Source organism: Humulus lupulus, chromosome 9, assembly GCF_963169125.1.
Source record: "Humulus lupulus chromosome 9, drHumLupu1.1, whole genome shotgun sequence".
Classification (NCBI taxonomy): Eukaryota; Viridiplantae; Streptophyta; class Magnoliopsida; order Rosales; family Cannabaceae; genus Humulus; species Humulus lupulus.
In genome coordinates this window covers 22,703,245-22,724,843 of record NC_084801.1, presented here as the reverse complement: position 1 = coordinate 22,724,843, position 21,599 = coordinate 22,703,245, and the positions used below count along the sequence as shown (strand labels likewise).

Here is a 21,599-nt window from a genome sequence, read left to right as displayed (position 1 = left end):
GCCTGCCCGACTGCTTTGGTTGGGGGTATTTACGAGAAATTGCTGTAATAATCTGTGATTTTATTAACTAATCAACTGTAAACTTATTTTAAGTTGTAAATAGTTTTCAAACCTTATTTTGGGATCCCAGATGTTAAATATTAGAAGTTTTCAATTAAACCACGCATTTTTAAAGATTACAGCCTTAACTTTTGTTTAGTCACACTTTTGTTTAAAAACCTTGGTTAGCGAGTTCATTGCACAAAGTTTCTTTTAAAACTCACTTAGTAACGGCTCTTAAGGGAGTAGGGTGTTACACCGGCCCTCGAAACTGTTGGAAAAACTCTTTGCATGATCTTTATTTATTTTCATGCAATTTACATATTATCAAACAAACATGCAAATTCCTAGAACATGCTCCTATGAAATTGATACAAATACAATGTAAAGTAAAAACTTACATTACGCAGCGGAACTGGAACAACTCCATCCTTTAATCTCTCTAACCATTGATTCCTTTCTGTAGCAGAGTATTATCAAGAGATTGAACAAGATCAGCAACACAGTCTTCCTCACCAAGCCTTTGATCAACCTAGAACTAGTGTAGGCTGGTTCTCAACACATGAGATAGAGATCTTGCAAAGAAGAAGAAGAGAGAGTGGCCAAGAAAGGTTAGACTGTCTAGGTATTCACTTACTAATCAACTGAAACTTACTTCCTTATGAAAACCCTAGATATCATATTCTTTATATAGGCAACTTAATGGGATTTATTTAAATTTAAATTAATTAAAAATAATAAACAAAAATAAAAGTCTTGGGCTGCCATAAATGGACTTGGGCCCAATCTCTTTCTTTTGAATTTAAATCCCAACTAGGCCTAAATTCAAAACATTTTATTTATTTATTTATTTTTAATTAATTAATTAAATCCTTATTCAAATTAACTAATTATAATTTGAAACTTGATTTAATATTATTTATTTATATTGATACCAATTTATCAATATTAATAAATTTACCCAAAGATTCTCTTTTATTCTCTAAATCTCATATCTCTGTAAATTTTCTAAAATTGACCTAGTCAACTTTAAAAATCCTAATTGATAATTAAATCAATTAATTGAGACATTCTAGATGATTTACTCAAAGGTGATGCGGGGACCATGGATCCATGAAATCAAGCTCCAACAAGTTACCGTGAATTTATTTACGAATAATTTCACTACCTTATTAATTCCTCGTGGCTCCACTATAGACTCGGAATTGAACTCTTGAATTCATAGAACGTATTTTCAAAACCATAAATACGTTATCCATTGTTATAACCATTACAATCCGTCAATCCTCTATCGATGACTTACTAATGAGCTAGGTGAAAATTACCATTTTACCCCTCATCAGTATTTTATCCTTAACTCCCACTAAGTTCCTTATAAATGATATTTCTGTGAACTTAATCACAGAAATGAGATCTCAATCATTTAACCTTTTGAACAAAGCAATTAAGGAAATCATCTTTTCATTTCTCATACAGAAGTTATAGATTTCGTATCTATGAATAATACTCCCACTCAATTACACTAATAAATCTTCAAGATGTAAGTATGGGCTAGACTGTAGGGTAAGCTGGTAACGAACAAGTCAAAAGATTTAAATAATATAATTAGCAGAATATTATCACTCAGAATTAAGATCGACTTAATATATGGTCAACGTTGTGACATTGATTAGATTTGATAACAACGATACTTATTTATCAATCAATAATCAATATCGGTCCTAGTCCGATGTAACTAAATACATCCGATCTTATTTACTTGGTCGAAGCCTTGGACAAGACATCACACCCTGAATGTGTAAGTAGATCATATCGCAGATTGCCTAATCAGTGAAAATCCAATGCACTGATCTAATCTTAGGACTCGTTCTTTTGAACATATAATTACAACTATTGTAACGCCCCAACTCCAGGGACCGCTACAGTGCACATTGCAAATAGTGCTAAACTCGCTAATCGAGTCATTTAGCCATAAATGTGTAACTAAGTATGATTAGCAGTTTAGGGATTAAACATTTCGGTTAAGGTATAACATTTTGGTTAAAACTTAGATTACCTTTGATTGGGTTGTTTCTCGTCAAATCCTTCGGTCAAGAAGCCTCTAATCTTTCCTAGGATCGCCATGCCTCGATCCTCGCTTGATTCCGACTCCTAGAACTCGAGATTTCTTCGAAAATGCCTCGAACGGTAAAATGAACTAACAGGAAGAGAGAAAGTGTTTTCTAACATACGGTTCTATTTGACAAGCTACTTCAAGCTTAAGTAACGTCAAATGAAACCTAGTGCTCGGGGTCCCGGAAACACCCCCGGGGACATTATAGTCAAAACTTCCAGAATTTCTTCATGATCTCAATAACTCCTAATTTATCATCAAATAACATTCTCATTACTCAATATCCCAATAAAAGACCCCGTTATGACAAAACCGCTAATTCACAATATAAGACCGTCTCATGCCGAATAGCTCGAATATATCTCCATAATAATGGGATCTTATCCATAACTCACATTATGCACCGAAATACACAAATATGCCATCAACAGACCAAATTACCAAAACACCATAATAATCAAATGTGGACCTACATGCATGCATATAATATCATATTATAATATAATTCACATAAACATGCATATAATCATTTAATGACATATTTAAACAATTATGGCCCTCCCGGCCTACTAATCCAGCCATTAAACCGCATTAGGGATTTCAGGGCATTACAGGCAAACACAACTAAAGATTTGATTAGTAAATAAAAGATAAAAATAAAGTAGAATTGAAGAAATAGATTTTGTGAAATTGAAATGATGGATTAGAGAAAGCGATCATATAAAGAGCATGGCAAGGTAGAGATGCAGTGTTGTAAAACCTATTCTAATATTGATATTAATTCAAAACACAGTTGCAATTCTACACCATTAATTGCCACTGAAAGATGTATATGTTAAAAGCACAAATTAATTAATTTAGATTAAATTGAATCTAACTCCTAATTTCATAGCATATCATATTATATATCCAAGAGAGACAAAATACCACTGGCAGAATGCAGTAAAAGACATACAATATAACAAATGTACTAAAATAAATTAACAATCTAAGTTACATAAGAAAAGCATGACTGAACTTATGTAAAATATGCTAAATAATTTTAGAAAAGAAATTAGAAGATGAGAAACAAAATAATTAATGACATATGGAAATGAAGCATAAGAAGAATCAATATCACTATTGAGAATGATAAGTACAACAACTGCACTCTAACCTCACCAATATTTCTAAAATAGTTCACTCATTTTTGTCACCTAAAACAAGCAAAACTAAGCTAGAAATAAGAAAAGAAACAAAATAACAAAGTGTTTTTTTTCCACTCTCAAATTTGATGATTTTTTCCCTACATTTGGCTCTCTATTTATAGTGAAAATCATACCCAAAATGTGTAAAATCGTGTATAGAATAGTGGGAAAGTGGCTACAAAAACTTATGGAAGTTGGACAAGTGGTGTTGGGCCGTGGGGGATAGTTGGGAGACGTGGCAGTAGCTGGTTGGATCGGCAGGTAGGCATGGAAGGCAGTCAGGCGGTGGTGTCAGGCGGCGTGGGACCATGTCATGAGGTCTGGGACCGTGTCAGGAGGAACTGGCAGCTGGTGGAACCCGCGGGGCAGGTGCATCAGGTGGCAGGTGGCTCGCGTGAGTAGCTCGGCTTGGCTCTGTTGCTCGGCTGCATCTGACTCTAGTGAGACGTGTGAGCTTGGGCAATTGGGCTCTAGGAAATTGGGTCATTTCATCTTCAAAAATGTCATTTTTTTATGATTTATTCAATTAGAATTATTTCTTTCTTTTTCTTTGTGTCAAAATACATTTTATTTCTTGAAAATTGAACACCAATTAAATTAAAATTAATATTTTCAAATATAAAATATATGAAAATAAATCCATGAAAATATTAATCACTAATAAAATGATATTTTTTAGCACTAACCAAGGCTCCTCTAAGAACCAAGGGGAGGATAGTAACTACAGGTAGGGCATTCGCACACCCACAATCAAAGAGTGCTTGTGGGTATCAAGTTTGGAGTACGAGGATGACAACTCGATAGGTTCAACACCAGGAGGGACTTTAAAGGATCGCCCAAACTCCATGGGCAGACTAAGACTCGACGAACGTGTGTGCGTGAAAACAACCCTATATCTACAAAATGAAAAGGGTGAAATTAAGGTAAAATAAGACCCTACGCATACACGCCTAGCACACCTTGGGCATGGGAAATTCTTACAGAAAAGATAAATACGAACCTATGAAGTCTACCCTCATATAAAAGTAAAGAAAAACATACATGGTTCATCGGCAAAGAAAAGCATACCTAGATGTTCGTTAATGGGTCCTTGGATATGCGAGGGCGGGCCTTTGAATGTGCAAAGATGAATTTTTGGATATGCGAGGGTGGACCTTTGGATGTGCAAAGATGAATACTTGGATATGTGAGGTCGGACCTTTGGATGTGCAAAGACGAATCCTTGGGTATGCAAGGGTGGAACATTCGAAGTGCAAAGACGACCTCTTAAGCAAAAAAAAAAAAAACTCACGCTCCCTACGAAAATCGCATGGGACAAAAAAAATATTTAAAAGGGAAAAAATTACCTCAAGAGTGCTTGTATGGAGGATAAAACCTTTGAGCCCTTGGAGATGACTTAGAAGGAATACCACTAGGCTAAGCAAGTTTTGGTGGAAAAAAATGGGTCAAAGCCTTCAGATATTTTTAGGGAGAGCCAAGCTTCCTAGCCATTGGATCATTCTAAAGTGAAGGGTTGAGATCAAAAGCATGGATTCATTATTGAAGGCCTTGGGATCTGCGCTTGAAAATGCCCACATTCAATTACAGGTAGGCACTTGGATCACCACCCTAGCTATTTGGTTTTTGTGTTTCTCTATACACTACAGAGTAACACACCACCCAAATGCATTTTGTGCTCTTCATACACCACAAGATAACACACCAATGTCGAGCCTTCAATGCCTCTTAAGGTAAGGCGAATCACGAATGTCATAGATATCACATGAGGAACATATGAAGGAGTCTACAAGAACACTTAGAAGTATACTTATAGACTCGGGGGCAAGTGTAAATATGAGAAATTATCCCTTAAAGCATCCCAAGCCAAGTTGCAAGGTTCGAACTCGTGACGTCCAAGGGCCTTTCCATATGAGAGACCGGGTGCACAAGGCACCCCCAACTAAGGGCCTTGCAATGCGAGGCCAAGTGCGCAAGACACCCGCACCTAGATGCCGCCGATGGACTATGGGCCTCGCGACGAGATGCAAGGCACCCTTCATTGAGGGCCTTGCTATGCAAGGCCCCCACACCTAGATGCTGCCAAGGGACTATGGGCCTCACGTTGAGATGCAAGGCACCCTTCATTGAGGGCCTTGCTATGCGAGGCCGGGTGCTCAAGGCACCTGTGCCTAGATGCTGTCGAGGAGCTACAAGGTTCACACCTAGTGCAGAAGACACCATTATGCGCAAGGGTCTGGCTATGCAAGGCCCAACACTCCTCTATGCATCAAGGAGACCCATGCTACCCCGTGGAAGAATCCATAAGTCATTCAACACTTAGCTAAATTTAACAAAACTTGGAGCAAAGGTGTATCTTGGACATGTGATAACAACCATCAAGTACAAGGTACATGTACGGGATGTACGACCATATGGAGAACAGAGGTGTGACCCTAACATTCGTATTACACATGTAGTGGTGGTACAAATTAGTACAAAGAGTGGAGGCACTACTTGCACATCTCTGACCATATACCAGGGCTGACACCACAACCTTCTGCACCACTACATCCTATGCCACTACCCTAACAATGTACCTATGTACAATCTTGTCCCTTGGGACCACAATGTATTAGGAGCCATTAGAGCTCCACTATAAATAGATCTTCACCCCTTTAGCAGAAGGGTTGGAAAATTCATTGTATACTCAGGCTATTAGGCAATATACGAGTTCTTGCTCCATTGTTGTTCTGCATTTTTCTTCGTCAGTTCTTTCTAAGTTCCTTTTATGTTATTTTCTTATTAAGTTTTGAGTTTTCCGACCTCGTTGACGAGTTCTTACCGTCAACATATCTAATGCACTTTGAATACTAATTATTCTTCACTTAAATATAATTTAACGATGATAATTTTCATCTTTAACTACAATCTAAAGAGAACAAAAACTGTTAAACCAACAAAATTTTCTTACATAGACACGGGTTAAAATTAATGTTTTAAATTTTGTCAATAATAATAATGGTTTAAACAATTTTATAGTCATAAAAATGCAATTAGCGGAGGATAGTATTAATATCATATATTTACACATGGGGTTCCAAGAAATGTCGACACACATCAAAGAAGAAGACTAGGTAAGTCACAACGTACTAAAAGTACTGCTCTAGAACTTATATATTAGTTCATGGTGATTATTCAGCCACTTAGGACACTAGTCTTTTGCTGACTTGGCAGCTGAGGTGGCCAACTCAATTGGTTAAGTTAGTTAAAGGCTATTGGCTATAAAAGGGAATCAAGGCTTTTGAATTCGGTTGAAGCTCATTTTGTAAAATCAGAGAGAAAATTAGAGAGAGTTCTGCTTGAGAGAAAGAAAAGAAAGAGGGTTGTAAAAGTGAAGTGATCTTCCATGAGAAGACTTTCACCATTGTGAGATTAGATTGTAACTAGGAGCATGACTCCAATTGCTTTGTAAAACTCTCTCATCTCTTGTAATTGGAGCTGTTTTAATCAAGATTCCCAGCCATCATATTGAGGCTGTTCAGACCCTTGGAGTAGATTGCTAAGCACATTGCTTAGACTTTCGAACCAAGTAAAATTCTTGTGTTGTTCTAGTGCATTTCTGGTTTTGTTCTTGTTAGTTTGATCTCAGTTTGGTTTGTTATTGTCATAACAGTTCCATGAAATAACGCAGCAAGAACTTAGCAGTGAGTACCCATTGACCCAGGACCCCTCAAAAAAAAGAAAAAAAACCTTGGTCTTCCCCCTATTCCATACCGTATATTGTACCCCATTATTACACCAGATATATAAATATTATATACAGCCTAAACTTATCTATATACTATCTCAAATTATTAGCTGATCACCAGTGATATTTATTCATAGATAGAGCACCAAAATGGGGTTATTACATGGTATATTACTCCTGCATTTGGCAGTGACCGCAGGGGTTATGATCAATCTGCGCCGCGCAGAAGCACAAACCATTAACGAGCACTGCCGCGGGCGCTGCGGAAACATGGACATTCCCTATCCGTTTGGCATTGGCGGCGGTTGCTACTTGAACAAGAAGTTCAACATCACATGTGACGAGTCCACAAACCCTCCGAAGGCATATCTAAGAAAAGGTAACATCCAAGTTACTAATATATCTATCAGCGATGGCGAACTTATAGTGTTGCAGCTCATAGCCAAAGACTGTTACGATAAGAACGGTTTGCAATATCAAGACGACACGCTCACGGCATCACTAGACTTGTCCAGCTTTACCATTTCATCAACCAAGAACAAGTTTACTGCCATCGGTTGTGATACTTACGCCATTATTCGAGGCTTCCGAGGCGAACAGAGGTACAGAACAGGTTGCTTATCGTTGTGTGATCGAGCTGGGGACATTAACTATGAGACTTGTTCTGGTGTGGGTTGTTGCCAAGTTATGTCTATACCTCCGAGACTAAACAATTTCACGGTTATTTTGCGTAGTTATTCAAATCATACAAAGGTATGGGATTTTAATCGATGTAGCTTTGGTGTCTTAGCTGAAGAATCTCAGTTCAAATTCTCTAACAGGAGTTTCAATGAATTTGAGAATAAAAAGTATTTTCCTTTGGTTGTTGATTGGTCAATTGGTGATTCGCCATGTGAGAAGGCTAGAGAGTTTAAGAATTCTATTTGTCATTTGGAAACAAGCGAGTGTGTAGATTCTAACTCCAGCTCTGGCTACCTTTGCCGCTGCTTGCCAGGCTTCACAGGGAATCCTTACCACCCAAATGGTTGCCAAAGGTACCATTATTAGTTTCATTAACTAGTAGCTAGTCATGGGTGCTTTATACAATTAAATGATATTTTTAATCTTATAACGTAGATCGACTATGTTAACTTGAAAGACAAATAATATTTAAAAAATGAATTATATATATTAATAGTATACTAGTATATTGTTTTTAGATTTTTTGTTCACTTTTATATATATATATATATATGTTCATGTGTAAATAACAGAAATTCTTGATTTTAACGATTTTTTATTATTTTAATATTAATTTTAACGAAATATTCTTATATTTAATAGAATATTCTTATATTTAACGATAGTTTGTAAATACTTAAACTTAAATGAAAAATGAAATAAAATAAATAATTTTTTAGATATTTTATAATGATAATTATTTAAAAATAATAAATAATTAAAAAATTAAAATATGATATTTTTTAGATATTTTACACTAATAATTATTTAAAATTAATAAAATTATACGTTTTATAACTTAAATAAAATTTAATTAAACTTAGACTCATTTATTAGAATAATATCATATTAAACATATAATATAATTTACTGTCAATTATTAGTAACAAATTGATTTTCTTAAAAAACTAGTAAGAAATTTTAATTTAAAATATACGTATAATATTTAATATTACATTAAACATATAGTATATAATATCTTATTGTCACTCCCAAATTCAAAAACTAAAACAAACATATACTTAAACAAAAATAAATTATTTAATTAAAATAGAATATTTATTTAAATTTTATATGACATTAATATAAATTTAATAAAAATAATTAATAAATTCTATAAATAAAACTAACAAAGGTGCATATTCCACATATATAATATACTACCTAATAAACTCCAATCCTCTATTATTGTTACTTTTGATGATTTGTTATTTGAAATCCATATTTACCGTAAAAAGATGTTAAAATTTGATATTGCTATTTTGACGAACTATTGTCTCATTATTCCTATCAATGATTAAATATAGTTATCAGTGAATCGTTTAATTAATAATGTTCTATGAATTTGCTCAAAAAAAAAATAATGTTCTATGAATAGATTACCTTACTTATATATCTCTTCTTTTTCTTTTCTTTCAGATATTGACGAGTGCAAGGATCGAAACCCATGCATCAACGGAAATTGTATAAATGTAAATGGGAGCTTTAATTGTTTATGTCTGAAGGGTTATAAGCGAGTTAATGAAACAACTTGTGATAGAGTCAGAAATGGACCACAGAAAGCTCTCTTCGTCTATATTCCTCTGGGTACGTATATAGATTTTAATTGAATTTTATGCTTTTTTTAATGTTATATTATATAAACTTACAGTTTATGGAATAATTAACTAGTTACATGTTTATTGACAATTAATAATGTGCACATTTTACTTAATCTCTATATATATAAATAATGGAGAATTCTTTTATAGGGGCTTCATTTTAAGCTCTACTGGTAAGACTCTCAGTGTTCTCAACTCTTGAATAGTTTTCGGCGCGAATTTTTTTATGACCATGTATATTATAACTATTTAGAGCATCCTGCAAATTTTCAGAAAATTTCGAATAGTTTACAATACCGAAAACTAGGTTCAAATATGTTGTTATACGCATGACTAATTTTTTTATGCGCGTGGAAAGAAACATGTTTGAACCTAGTTTTCGGTACTGTAAACTACTCAGAATTTTCTGAAAATTTGCAGATGCTCTAAATAGCTACAATATACACGGTCATAAAAAAAAAGTCGCGCCGAAAACTATTCACAAGTTGAGAAACACTGAGAGTCCTACCGATAAGACTTAAAGTGAAGTTCTATTGAAGAATTATACATAAAATAATATATATTTATGAATTAAATGACTTAGTAATATTTATGAATATATAAAAAATCCACACAACTTGACTTTTAAGAGAAGTTAGGTAGCAAGCTGTCTAAGTTTGTAAGATGGTAATCAAATAGGTTGACGCAGTCTCAGAGTAAGTCTTCGTAGCAAAAAAAAAAGTCTCTGAAGTAAGTCATACATGCATATAGCACATGTTTGGTAGGTTAGGCAGGAATATTGTTAGACTCCATTATTGTCCTTGATAAAAAATAATAATCAGTAATGTAGAAAAATTCATAAGATATATTCACAATTTGAAGAATCTGAAATAAAAAGTATATCTGAAAAGTAAGCATGGCCCTCACTTTATTGAGCATAAGAACAGAAAAAGTAAAGAGTAACATATTTAGACCCACATTTTATAAGATTTTGTTTTAATATGAGAAAAATAACCCTTATCGATCTTTCGCTTCTTAACTATATATAAAGGTGTTGGAATTCACAGTACAGTTTTAATTAATACCTTATTTAGTGTCACAAATTAACCACATGTGTGGGTTACACCAATTTTAAATTGGACGCTGATATTATTATACATACAAGACGTATATGTAATATGTTATGATTGGTCACCAAATGAGGCTCATAATAATTGCTAACAGTATAAACAAACTGTCTGTTATGACAGTTAGTTTATTGTTCCTGTATTATGTAAAGCTATATATATCTAGCTCATTAGTTTTCGGGTACCAGTTTTTAGAGAGAGAATCTTTTGAGTGATTTGTAAGTAAGAGAAAGAGAGAGAAGGAGGGTTGTATTGGCTTGGTGTGTATCTGATCACCATTGCCACAAGTGAGATCAACTGTAGCTAGAAGCAAAGCTTCTCTGTGTATGAGTCTGAGTACTCTTGTCCATACTCTTGTAACTCTGTTCTGATTAGCTCAATAAAGATTCTAAGCCATAGGGGTTGTTCTGGCCGAGGAGTAGGCAGGTGATGTGTTTTCATCATACTGTTCGAACCTCGTAATCTTTGTGCTCTGTTTTTATAGTTTTTTATTCCAGTTGGTTAATTTCAGTTCATCAATTGGTGTTATTAAACTTGTCATCTAATCATTGTTTCTGTCTTGTTTCTATTTCTGTTCTTGACTGAGGTTACATTCACAACAAGTGGCATCAAGAGCCAGGTTCGAGGGCCATCAAGAACAGATTCAAGACTTCAAGAAGATCAAGATTTGATCCGCAATGGCTTCCGCACATTTTGAAGTTGACAAATTTAATGGAGCAAATGATTTTGGTCTGTGGAGGATCAAAATGAAAGCATTCCTTGTGCATCAAGGGATATCAGAAGCAATAGATCGAGAAGAACTTAAAGCTCTTGGAGATGACAAGAAGAAACAGAAAGAGGTTCAGACAAAGGCACACAGTGCTATACTACTGAGCTTAGGAGATGAAGTTCTCAGGGAAGTTTCAGAGGAGGAAACAGCCGTAGGTTTGTGGGAGAAGTTGGCTTCAATCTATCTGAAAAAGTCCCTTGCCAACAAACTCTATCTGAAAAAGAAACTATACACGCTGAGAATGGATGAATCAAAGGATCTAAGAAAGCACCTTGATGAGTTCAACAAAATCATCTTGGATCTCAATAACATAGGGGTCAAGATTGAAGATGAAGACCAAGGTATCCTACTGCTGAGTTCTTTACCAAAGAGTTATGAACATTTTGTGGACACAATCTTGTATGGAAAAGAGACTTTGACCATGGCTGAGGTCAAAGCTGCGTTAAACTCTAAGGAAATTCAAAAGAAAAATGATGGAAAGTCAGATGGTTATGGAGAAGGTCTATTCGTGCGTGGTAGATCAGAAACAAGGGACAACAGAGGTGGAAATCACAAGACAAATCACAAAGGCAGTCAGTACAAGGGTTCAAGCAACACTCACAGATCAAGATCAAAATCAAGAACAGGCAAACAATGTTATTACTGTAAGAAAGAAGGACATTTCAGGGATGAATGTAGAGCTCTTAAGGCCAAGTTACTCAAAGACAAAGGAAAAGAAAAAGGTGATGCTGGTGTTGTTTCGGATGGTTTTGAATCAGCAGATGTACTAGTGGTTTCCAGTCAAGAATCAGGTGACTCTTGGATACTTGACTCATGGTGCTCATTCCATATGACACCAAGGAAGGAGCTGTTCAGTAGCTTCAAGAAAATGGATGGTGATGCAGTTCTACTAGGTGACAATAAAGCCTGCAAGGTTGATGGCATTGGAACTGTGATGATCAAAATGCATGATGATCAAGTCAGAATCATCCAAGAAGTCAGGTATGTTCCTGAACTAAAAAGGAATTTACTTTCACTTGGGAAACTTGCTGAAAAGGGTTGTACCATTAAGATTGATAGCTTACTAAAAGTTCTAAAGGGGTCTCTAGTTGTTATGAAGGGTGAACTAAGAAATGGTATTTACCATCTAAGAGGTAAAACCATTGTAGGAAACAGTGATATGGTGGTTAAGAAACCAGATATGGATAACACGAAATTGTGGCATTTGAGACTAGGACATGTCAGTGAAAGGGGCATGTATGAATTAGAGAAACAGGGGATACTCAAGGGAAAACTAGGTGACCAATTGGAATTTTGTGATGACTGTGTATATGGAAAATGCTGCAAAGTAAAATTTACTACAGGCAAACATACAACAGAAGGAAAATTAGACTACATACACTCTGATCTGTGGGGAGCTTCAAGAACAAAAACACTAGGAGGAGCCAGCTACTTTATGAGTATAGTAGATGACTATACAAGGAAGGTTTGAGTTTTCTTACTCAAGACAAAGAATCAGGCTTTTGATACTTTTGTTACATGGAAAAAGCTGATAGAAAACCATACATGCAGGAAGATTAAGAAGCTTAGGACTGATAATGGGTTAGAGTTCTGTTCAGATGAGTTCACCAAGTTTTGCCAAAATGAAGGGATTGATAGACACAAAACAGTAGTAAAGAATCCTCAACAAAATGGCCTTGCAGAAAGGATGAATAGAACCCTATTAGAGAGGGTAAGGTGCATGCTTAAAGGAGCAGGTCTTGAGAAGAAATTTTGGGGTGAAGCCCTAAAAATAGCATGCTATCTTATTAACAGGTGTCCATCTACTGCTCTAAACTTTAAAACACCACAAGAATGCTGGACAGGTCACACACCAATTGTTGAACATCTCAGGGTCTTCGGGTGCACAGCTTTTGCACATACTAGACAAGACAAACTTGAACCAAGGGCACTCAAGTGCTTATTCTTAGGATATCCTGAAGGGATTAAGGGGTACAAATTATGGTGTCTAGAAGATCGTTACAGAAAGTGTATCATTAGTAGAGATGTGGTCTTTAAGGAACATGAAATGGCCATGAAAACTACTGCTGCATGTGATAAACAAGAAACTCAAATTGAAAAGAGAGTCTAGCTACAACTAGACAACGAAGGTGAAGTAACTACTGATCAGGTGGATGCTCAGACCAGTACACAAGAAGGAAATGAAACAGAAAATGAAGAAGAGTCTACAACCACTAACATTCAAGACTATCAGCTTGTAAGGGACAGAGAAAGAAGAGAAATTAAACCCCCTGAAAGACTTGGTTTTGCTGACTGTACTGCTTTTGCATTAGCCTCAGCAGAAGAAGTGGTGAGTTCAGCTCCTAGAACTTACCAAGAAGCTGTTAACAGTAAGGACAGAAAGAAATGGCTTGCAGCCATTGATGAGGAGATGACATCACTCAAGAAAAACAAGACATGGGTAACTGTACCTAAACCACCTGGACAGAAATTAATTGGATGCAAATGGATCTTTAAGGAAAAGGAGGGTCTACCAGGTGAAGAGATTAGGTACAAGGCAAGGCTAGTAGCTAAGGGTTTCAGTCAAAGAGAGGGAATTGACTTCAATGACATATTCTCTCCAGTGGTAAAGCAGTCCTCAATCAGAATCATGATGGCAATGGTAGCAAAATTTGATTTGGAAATGGACCAAATGGATGTTAAAACAGCTTTCTTACATGGAAAGCTTGAAGAAGAAATCTATATGGCAGAACCAGATGGATTCAAGAGTAACAAGCCAAATCAAGCATGCCTATTACAAAAATCTCTTTATGGGCTAAAACAAGCTCCAAGGCAGTGGAATATGAGATTTCATGAGTTTATGACTGACATAGGTTTCACAAGAAGTGACTATGATCCTTGTGTGTATTATAATGATGAACCAATTTGGTTATTGTTATATGTGGATGATATTCTCATCATAGGGAAGAAAAGACAAGCTATAGACAGATTAAAGATGCAGCTAAGCTCAGAATTTGAGATGAAAAATCTTGGGGAAGCTAAGAGAATACTTGGGATAGACATTAAGAGGGAAAGACCAGAAAGAATATCTCTGTCACAAAGAGATTACATACAGAAAATTATTGACAAATTCTGTATGAGCGAAGCTAAACCAGTCACCACACCTTTGGCTCAACATTTCAAGCTATCTCAGACTCAAGCTCCGAAAACAGAGGAAGAGAAGAACTATATGGATACAGTACCTTATGCTTCTTGTGTTGGGAGCCTAATGTACTGTATGGTATGTACAAGGCCTGATTTAGCCTATGCCTTGAGCATGGTAAGCAGATTTATCTCTGACCCAGGAAAAGAACACTGGACTGCAGTAAAATGGATACTAAGGTATCTAAAGGGTACTATAGGTATGGGGCTTGTTTATAGCAACAAGATGGAAAATGAGACTGAAGTGAATGGCTATGTAGACTCAGACTACGCAGGGAGCATAGACACACGGAGATCAATAACAGGTTATGCTTTTACTGTTCTAGGTGGATGTGTTAGCTGGAAATCCAATCTTCAAAAGGTGGTTGCTCTATCATCAACAGAGGCAGAATATATGGCTGCTACAGAAGCCATAAAAGAAGCAATCTGGCTTAAAGGATTCACCAAGGAGTTGGGTTTCAAATCAGACAATATCACTATACATTGTGATAACCAAAGTGCTTTGCACTTAATGAGAAATCCAATATTTCATGAGAGATCAAAACACATAGACATCAAACTACACTTCATAAGAGAGGTTATTGCAAGGAAGGAAGTGAGTGTCAAAAAGATTGGAACTAAGGAGAACCCAGCTGACATGATGACCAAATATGTAAGTTTGGCCAAGTTTAGACTTTGTCTAAACTTGCTAAACATTCTCAGCTGCTGTTAAGGAGGTAAGACCAGTTCAGTCCCAGTTCATATGGCCTAGACCTCATTTCGATGACCAAGGTGGATGATTGTTATGATTGGTCACCAAATGAGGCTCATAATAATTGCTAACAGTATAAACAAACTGTCTGTTATGACAGTTAGTTTATTGTTCCCATATTATGTAAAGCTATATATATATCTAGCTCATTAGTTTTCGGGTACCAGTTTTTAGAGAGAGAATCTTTTGAGTGATTTGTAAGTAAGAGAAAGAGAGAGAAGGAGGGTTGTATTGGCTTGGTGTGTATCTGATCACCATTGCCACAAGTGAGATCAACTGTAGCTAGAAGCAAAGCTTCTCTGTGTATGAGTCTGAGTACTCTTGTCCATACTCTTGTAACTCTGTTCTGATTAGCTCAATAAAGATTCTAAGTCATAGGGGCTGTTCTGGCCGAGGAGTAGGCAGGTGATGTGTTTTCATCATACTGTTCGAACCTCGTAATCTTTGTGCTTTGTTTTTATAGTTTTTGATTCCAGTTGGTTAATTTCAGTTCATCAATTGGTGTTATTAAACTTGTCATCTAATCATTGTTTCTGTCTTGTTTCTATTACTGTTCTTGACTGAGGTTACATTCACAACATAATAAGAAATGCATCTCACGTTGTACGTGCATACAAAAAAAAAATTAAAATTAGTAGTAGCTAAAATAGAATTTGATAACATAAGCATCACATAGATATATATTATTTTATTAAAATTAAATTTTCAATTAGAGTAGCAAAAGATATTTGAAAATTAATTTGAGGTCTAGATATTTACCAAAATAATTAAATTTTAAATACCCTCATAGTAAAATTATCATTGTTATTTATTACCTTTCAATACATGCAGGCATAAGCATAGGCCTCATGACTCTATTTGCAATGAGCCTAATGCTATTTTGGGGGCTAAGAAAGAGAAAATTGATCAAACTTAAAGAGAAGTTCTTTGAACAAAATGGTGGATTAATGTTACAACAAAGACTATCAAGTATTGAGAAAGCACCTATAGAGACAGCTAAAGTCTTTACTGCAGAAGAGCTGGAAATGGCCACAAACAACTACCATGAAAGTAGAATCATTGGTGAAGGAGGTTATGGAACAGTTTATAGAGGAATATTTCCAAACAATAAGGTGGTTGCCATAAAAAAATCCAAATTCGGAGCTCAAATAGTGCAAACCGATCAAATTGAACAATTCATCAATGAGGTAATTGTGCTCATGCAAATTAACCATAGAAATGTGGTCAGGCTTTTGGGTTGTTGTCTAGAGACAGAAGTGCCTACATTAGTTTATGAGTTCATTACCAATGGAACTCTTTATCAACATCTCCATAATAAAGGCACTAAAACACCCTCACTACCGTGGGAATTGAGATTGAAGATCGCAACAGAAACTGCAGGAGCTCTAGCGTACTTGCATTATGAAACCAATACCCAAATTGTACACAGAGATGTAAAGACTATGAATATACTTTTGGATGAAAACTACATAGCCAAAGTGTCAGATTTTGGAACTTCTAGACTCATTATGCAAGATGAAGATCAGTTATCAACTTTGGTGCAAGGCACAGTTGGGTACTTAGACCCTGAATACTTGCAAACAAGCCAACTTACTGAAAAGAGTGATGTGTATAGCTTTGGAGTTGTTCTTGGGGAACTATTAACAGGGAAGAAAGCCTTTTCTTTTGATAAATCGAACAATGTTAGTCAAGTCCTAGCAATGTCCTTCCTCTCTTTGAAAGATGATGATCAGTTTAACAAATTCATTGATGATGATATCCTCAATGATGGAAATATGGAGGTAATTAAAGAAGTTGCAAATCTTACAAAACGATGTTTGAGGATAAAAGGGGATGAGAGACCTACCATGAAAGAAGTGGCTATGGAGCTAGAGGGATTACGAGCTATGTCAAAGCATCCATGGGTAAACGTTGATCATTTGGATATTGAAGAGACTGAACATTTGCTTGGGGAAATACCTTCAAATAATCTTTACGACATTCTTGATCTTGAATGTGGTTCAAGTGGTGCTACAACAACTGTGTATGATAGCATGCAAACTCAATCAATGCTGAGTCCATTTGATGATGGGCGATAGATGTGGAATGAGATCCTCTGCTACAAAACTCTATCCCACTCTCTGTCTCCTCACTAGTTTAATGACAATTGTCTTAGAGTTATATATTATTTAGACTATGTTTGCAGAGAAACTTAAATGAGAGATTTAAACTGTTATTTGATCTTTTGCATTTCATCTGAATCAAATGATTTATAACAAAAACATTCTGTTAAATAGTTTTTTTTTTCTTTCTGATATTTGTATTTTTATACGAAATCAAATTTTTTAAATACATAATATAAGCAACATACCATTAGATTTGTTTTGATACATAAAATAAAGCATATTTTGTAGATTAAAAAAGACGGGGTTTTTTCATTAATAACTATACTGCATAAAAAAATTATGTTTACTACTGATTTTTTTTTTACTTTTTTTTTTAAAATGTGTGACATTATTAAGTTTATATTTTCAATAATATGGTTTGCTAATTAATTTTATATTATATAAAAGTCCCTGGAAGAAAGTCCTCAAAACCCTTTCTGTAACACTGCTCTAATCTAGTGATCAATTTGTTTATGCAAAGGTACATGCAACAGAGGAGATGGGTGGCCATACCTTGCCATGCAACAGGTTGAAGTTTTCAATAGAAATGGAAAGAGAAAAATATAATTCAAATTATAATTTGTGTTTTATTTGATTTATTAACATGTGATTTGTATTTGTTGAATTTATATGTATTTATTTTAATTAAATTTAATTTTATAATTTTTTAGTGGATTTTTATTTATTGTATTTGCCTTTGTTTAATTTCTTTTTATGATTTTCTTAATTAATCTGTAATGCAAGTTTATATTTGCGATCAAAGTTTGCACTGGTTGAATTTTTATTTTTTTGTGAAAAGAGAAAGTATATTTTAATTTATAATTTTTTCTGGTTATATACTAACGAGAGTGCCAAAAAAATAATTTTAATTAATATTTTTTGGGAAAAAGATATTACGTTTTACTGTATGTGACATAATAAGTCTTTTGCCAAATTTTAGACTTATTATATCACGCATATTAAGACGTAAGTAGTTTCTTATGTCTCACAAAGCATGACACAATAAGTTTTGTAATTTTAAGTCATTGATTTTAACGTGTCATGCTATGAAGACGTAATAAGTATTTTATGTCATGCTTATAGGGAGTCTTAAATACTCCTATTTGTAGTATTAAGTATTAATCCATTGTGAAAGACTTCCTTGTTTACATATTTTGGAAAAAAAAATATGATATGAGAACTCATTAACAAAGTTGTTGTATCTCCATCATGCTTTATGTAATAAGTTGTTGTGTCTTTTTTTCGTTGAAAAAGTGCCCAATGTTAGTCAAACAATAATTTCGTGAGTGCTCCCTTGTTAAACTTCGTCAAGTGATTGGGCCGCCATGTGTCACAATCGGTTTAGTTTATCTAACAATTTTGTTTAAAATATAATTTAAATTGGTTTTAAAATAAAAAATTATATTAAAAGTCAATTTTGAAAACATTAAATTTAATTAAAAAAACAAATATCATTTAAAACGTTAAAATATGATTAATATTAGTTTTATTTAAAATAAAAATTATTATTCAAAGTTAAAGATTAACCTAAAAAACCATAAACCAAAAATAATCTAACTCAAAAATCTTCCCCAAATACCATAATAAACCTAAGAACACAAATTTATACAATGTCTAGATTCACACATTCAACACCCATATCATTTTGATTGAAAAAAAAAAAAACAGATTCAAAGTTTCAATAACCAAATGCAAAAGTGATAAAGGATTCCAATCTTCTTCTTTTGTCTCATTTTTCTTTCCCAATCTTTGCAAACCAAGAATGATTAAAGCCAAGCTAGATTCCCTATCTTCTGCTAAGAAAAAAAAAAATCCATAAACCCTTTAAGCTCTTCGAATTCAAAGTCGGTTAAGCTCTTGTTGGAATCCTCTAGCCAACTTTCTCTATCTCTTCACCTAGAATCTGACCCACAAGCCCAGATTTCGACCAAGTCGACGTGGTCTCCGTCGCATGACAAATCCAAGACCAAATCTGGCCATCCCCGTGTAGCTTCTCCGACGACTCGCCCTTGTTGTTGCTCCTTTGTTGCTGACCAGATCTAGAGACCAGTCCGACAATTGCAAGACTAGTACCCAAGTGTTAGGAGTGTGTCCTAAAAGCATGTAAAGACATTTTTTTTTCTGTGAATAAATAAATACAATGGTTTATTATTATTGTCATATTTAGATTGTTAAATTATTGTTTGAATAATTTTGTAAATATCAGAAAAATTCCATATTCATTATTGAGGATGTGATCTTGTATTAGTACGAGAGAATTAAGATCACATGAATGAGTAAAAATAGTCAACAACAACAAATTAAAGTTATAGAATTCTTTAATTGGAGTTGTAAATACGGTTTACTGAGTATCATAATGATACATATAATCTAGATTCGGATTATTGATGTGGAAAGACATCTCGGTAAATGTGCTTTATATAATATGATTATATATGACATGGACCGATATGAATTAAAGTATTTATCCAAAAACCATTTAATAATAAAGACTTGTAATTCATATCATAACTGATGATCATTTATAGATCAACCTAAATCATGAGTGTTCATGAACTCCTGTTCATGTTTATTAAATCTTTTGATTCATTCGTTAAGGTCTCTTCAAAGAATGAGACTAATGACTTTTGTTTTGGAGATTTAATATCATGAATGGCTGGGAACATGTATCAACAATACGGAATCTAATCTTTCCTAACGGATCGTATATTAGTTCCCTTAAGGATTAATTCTGGAACTGAATGATTTTGAGCTCAAATCTATAATTAGATTATAGATTAATTATTCACTAGTGAATTAATGATACTTAAGGAATAAGAAGTAAATTAGAAAGGTAAAATGATAATTCTTCCATTCTAATTTATGAACTAATTAATTAGAGGGTTGAACTATTGTAAGATGGATATATCAATGGACGACTTAAGAAAAATATCTCTGTAAAAGTATATCTATAACATAAAGAGTGCAAATCTGAATTTATAGTGGAGTAATATCATAATTAATAAATTAACTATTATAATTAAAGAGTTTAATTATTTAGTTTCAATTTATTGGAGCTTAATGTTATAGGTCCATGGTCCCCGAAATGGCTCAAACAAACATTGACAAAGGTAAATACAAAAATGGGCAAAAAGGACTTGTGTGATAAGTAAAATATTTTTCTATGTATCAAACATAATTATTACGTAATTATGTGTAATTAATTAATTAAGAATTAATTAATTATTTAATTTAACAAAAATATAATTAATTTTGAATTAATTTATTTTTGGGATTTTTGGTATTTAAATAATAATAAAAATTGGAAAAATCACATGCCATCACAGGCATGTGGTACACGTGTGGCACAGTGCACATGCACTGTCCTACACGCATAAGAGAGTGTACTCAGTCTCTTGATTCCACAATTTTAGTTATTTAAATATTAAATAAATAATGAGATATTTTAATATGATTAAAATATTATTATTTAAACAAAAATCTGATAACTGATCAGTTATTTTGAATTTGTTTAAAATAACAAATATTTTAATATATAGGATATCAGTTTTTCATAGAACGTAACTTTTCAATGATAGAAAAATATCTAGAAATCTCTCTCAGAGAAAGAGACAGTGACATAATCAAAAGTCATTGTACTTCACAAAACCTAGGTCCAAAACTTTATCAGATCTCATGTGTTGAGAACATCTGATAAATAGTTTATTGTCTATTATTTGTATAGCGAGCCCACACTCGTTCTTTGTGTGCCTGAGAACATTTTGGAAGATCTTAGTGTGAGATCTCGAGGATTTAGCCATACGAAAAGATAGCAGCAAGGAAGGACCTGAGGTCATTTTTCTATTCATGTCATTGATTCAATATATATATGCATGTGAAGAAGTAGATCTAGAAATCTTATGGAATTAATCTAACAATTTGATTGTTGTTCCGCTGTGTATAATCTCTGATTTGATCAATAAAAACCAAAAAATGGTACCAGAGCCATCTTCACATATATATGTATTGAATCTGTGTGGGTTTAATTTTATGCATTTATTTATTTTGATGAATGGATGGATGGCTTAATGTGATTGAATGCATGGGAATGTTGAATCGTTAATTGTATGATGTTTTTGGGTTAGGATTTGTTTATGATTAGATCATTGTGTAAGCCATTAAAGGGCATAGGATTTATGTAATATTACTTGGTTTTTGACACCATAAAATTGTAATTCCGATCACACAAAAGTCATAATGGAGCCCGGGATTCAAAATTCAGC

General features: G+C 34.1%; 2 protein-coding genes across 2 annotated transcripts; both read left to right on the top strand.

Annotated features, from left to right (window-relative positions):
• The first annotated feature begins 6,863 nt into the window (after positions 1-6,863).
• Positions 6,864-8,113, top strand: LOC133799509 (wall-associated receptor kinase 2-like). The gene has a single exon (XM_062237522.1). It carries the CDS (start codon positions 7,217-7,219, stop codon positions 8,111-8,113), a length of 897 nt encoding a protein of 298 aa, XP_062093506.1. The 5' UTR covers positions 6,864-7,216.
• Positions 8,114-9,209: 1,096 nt separating this feature from the next.
• On the top strand, positions 9,210-17,420 carry LOC133801139 (wall-associated receptor kinase 3-like). Its single transcript, XM_062239292.1, has 2 exons — positions 9,210-9,373; positions 16,025-17,420. Exon 2 carries the CDS (start codon positions 16,042-16,044, stop codon positions 17,269-17,271), a length of 1,230 nt encoding a protein of 409 aa, XP_062095276.1. The 5' UTR covers positions 9,210-9,373; positions 16,025-16,041; the 3' UTR covers positions 17,272-17,420.
• Positions 17,421-21,599: the final 4,179 nt, after the last annotated feature.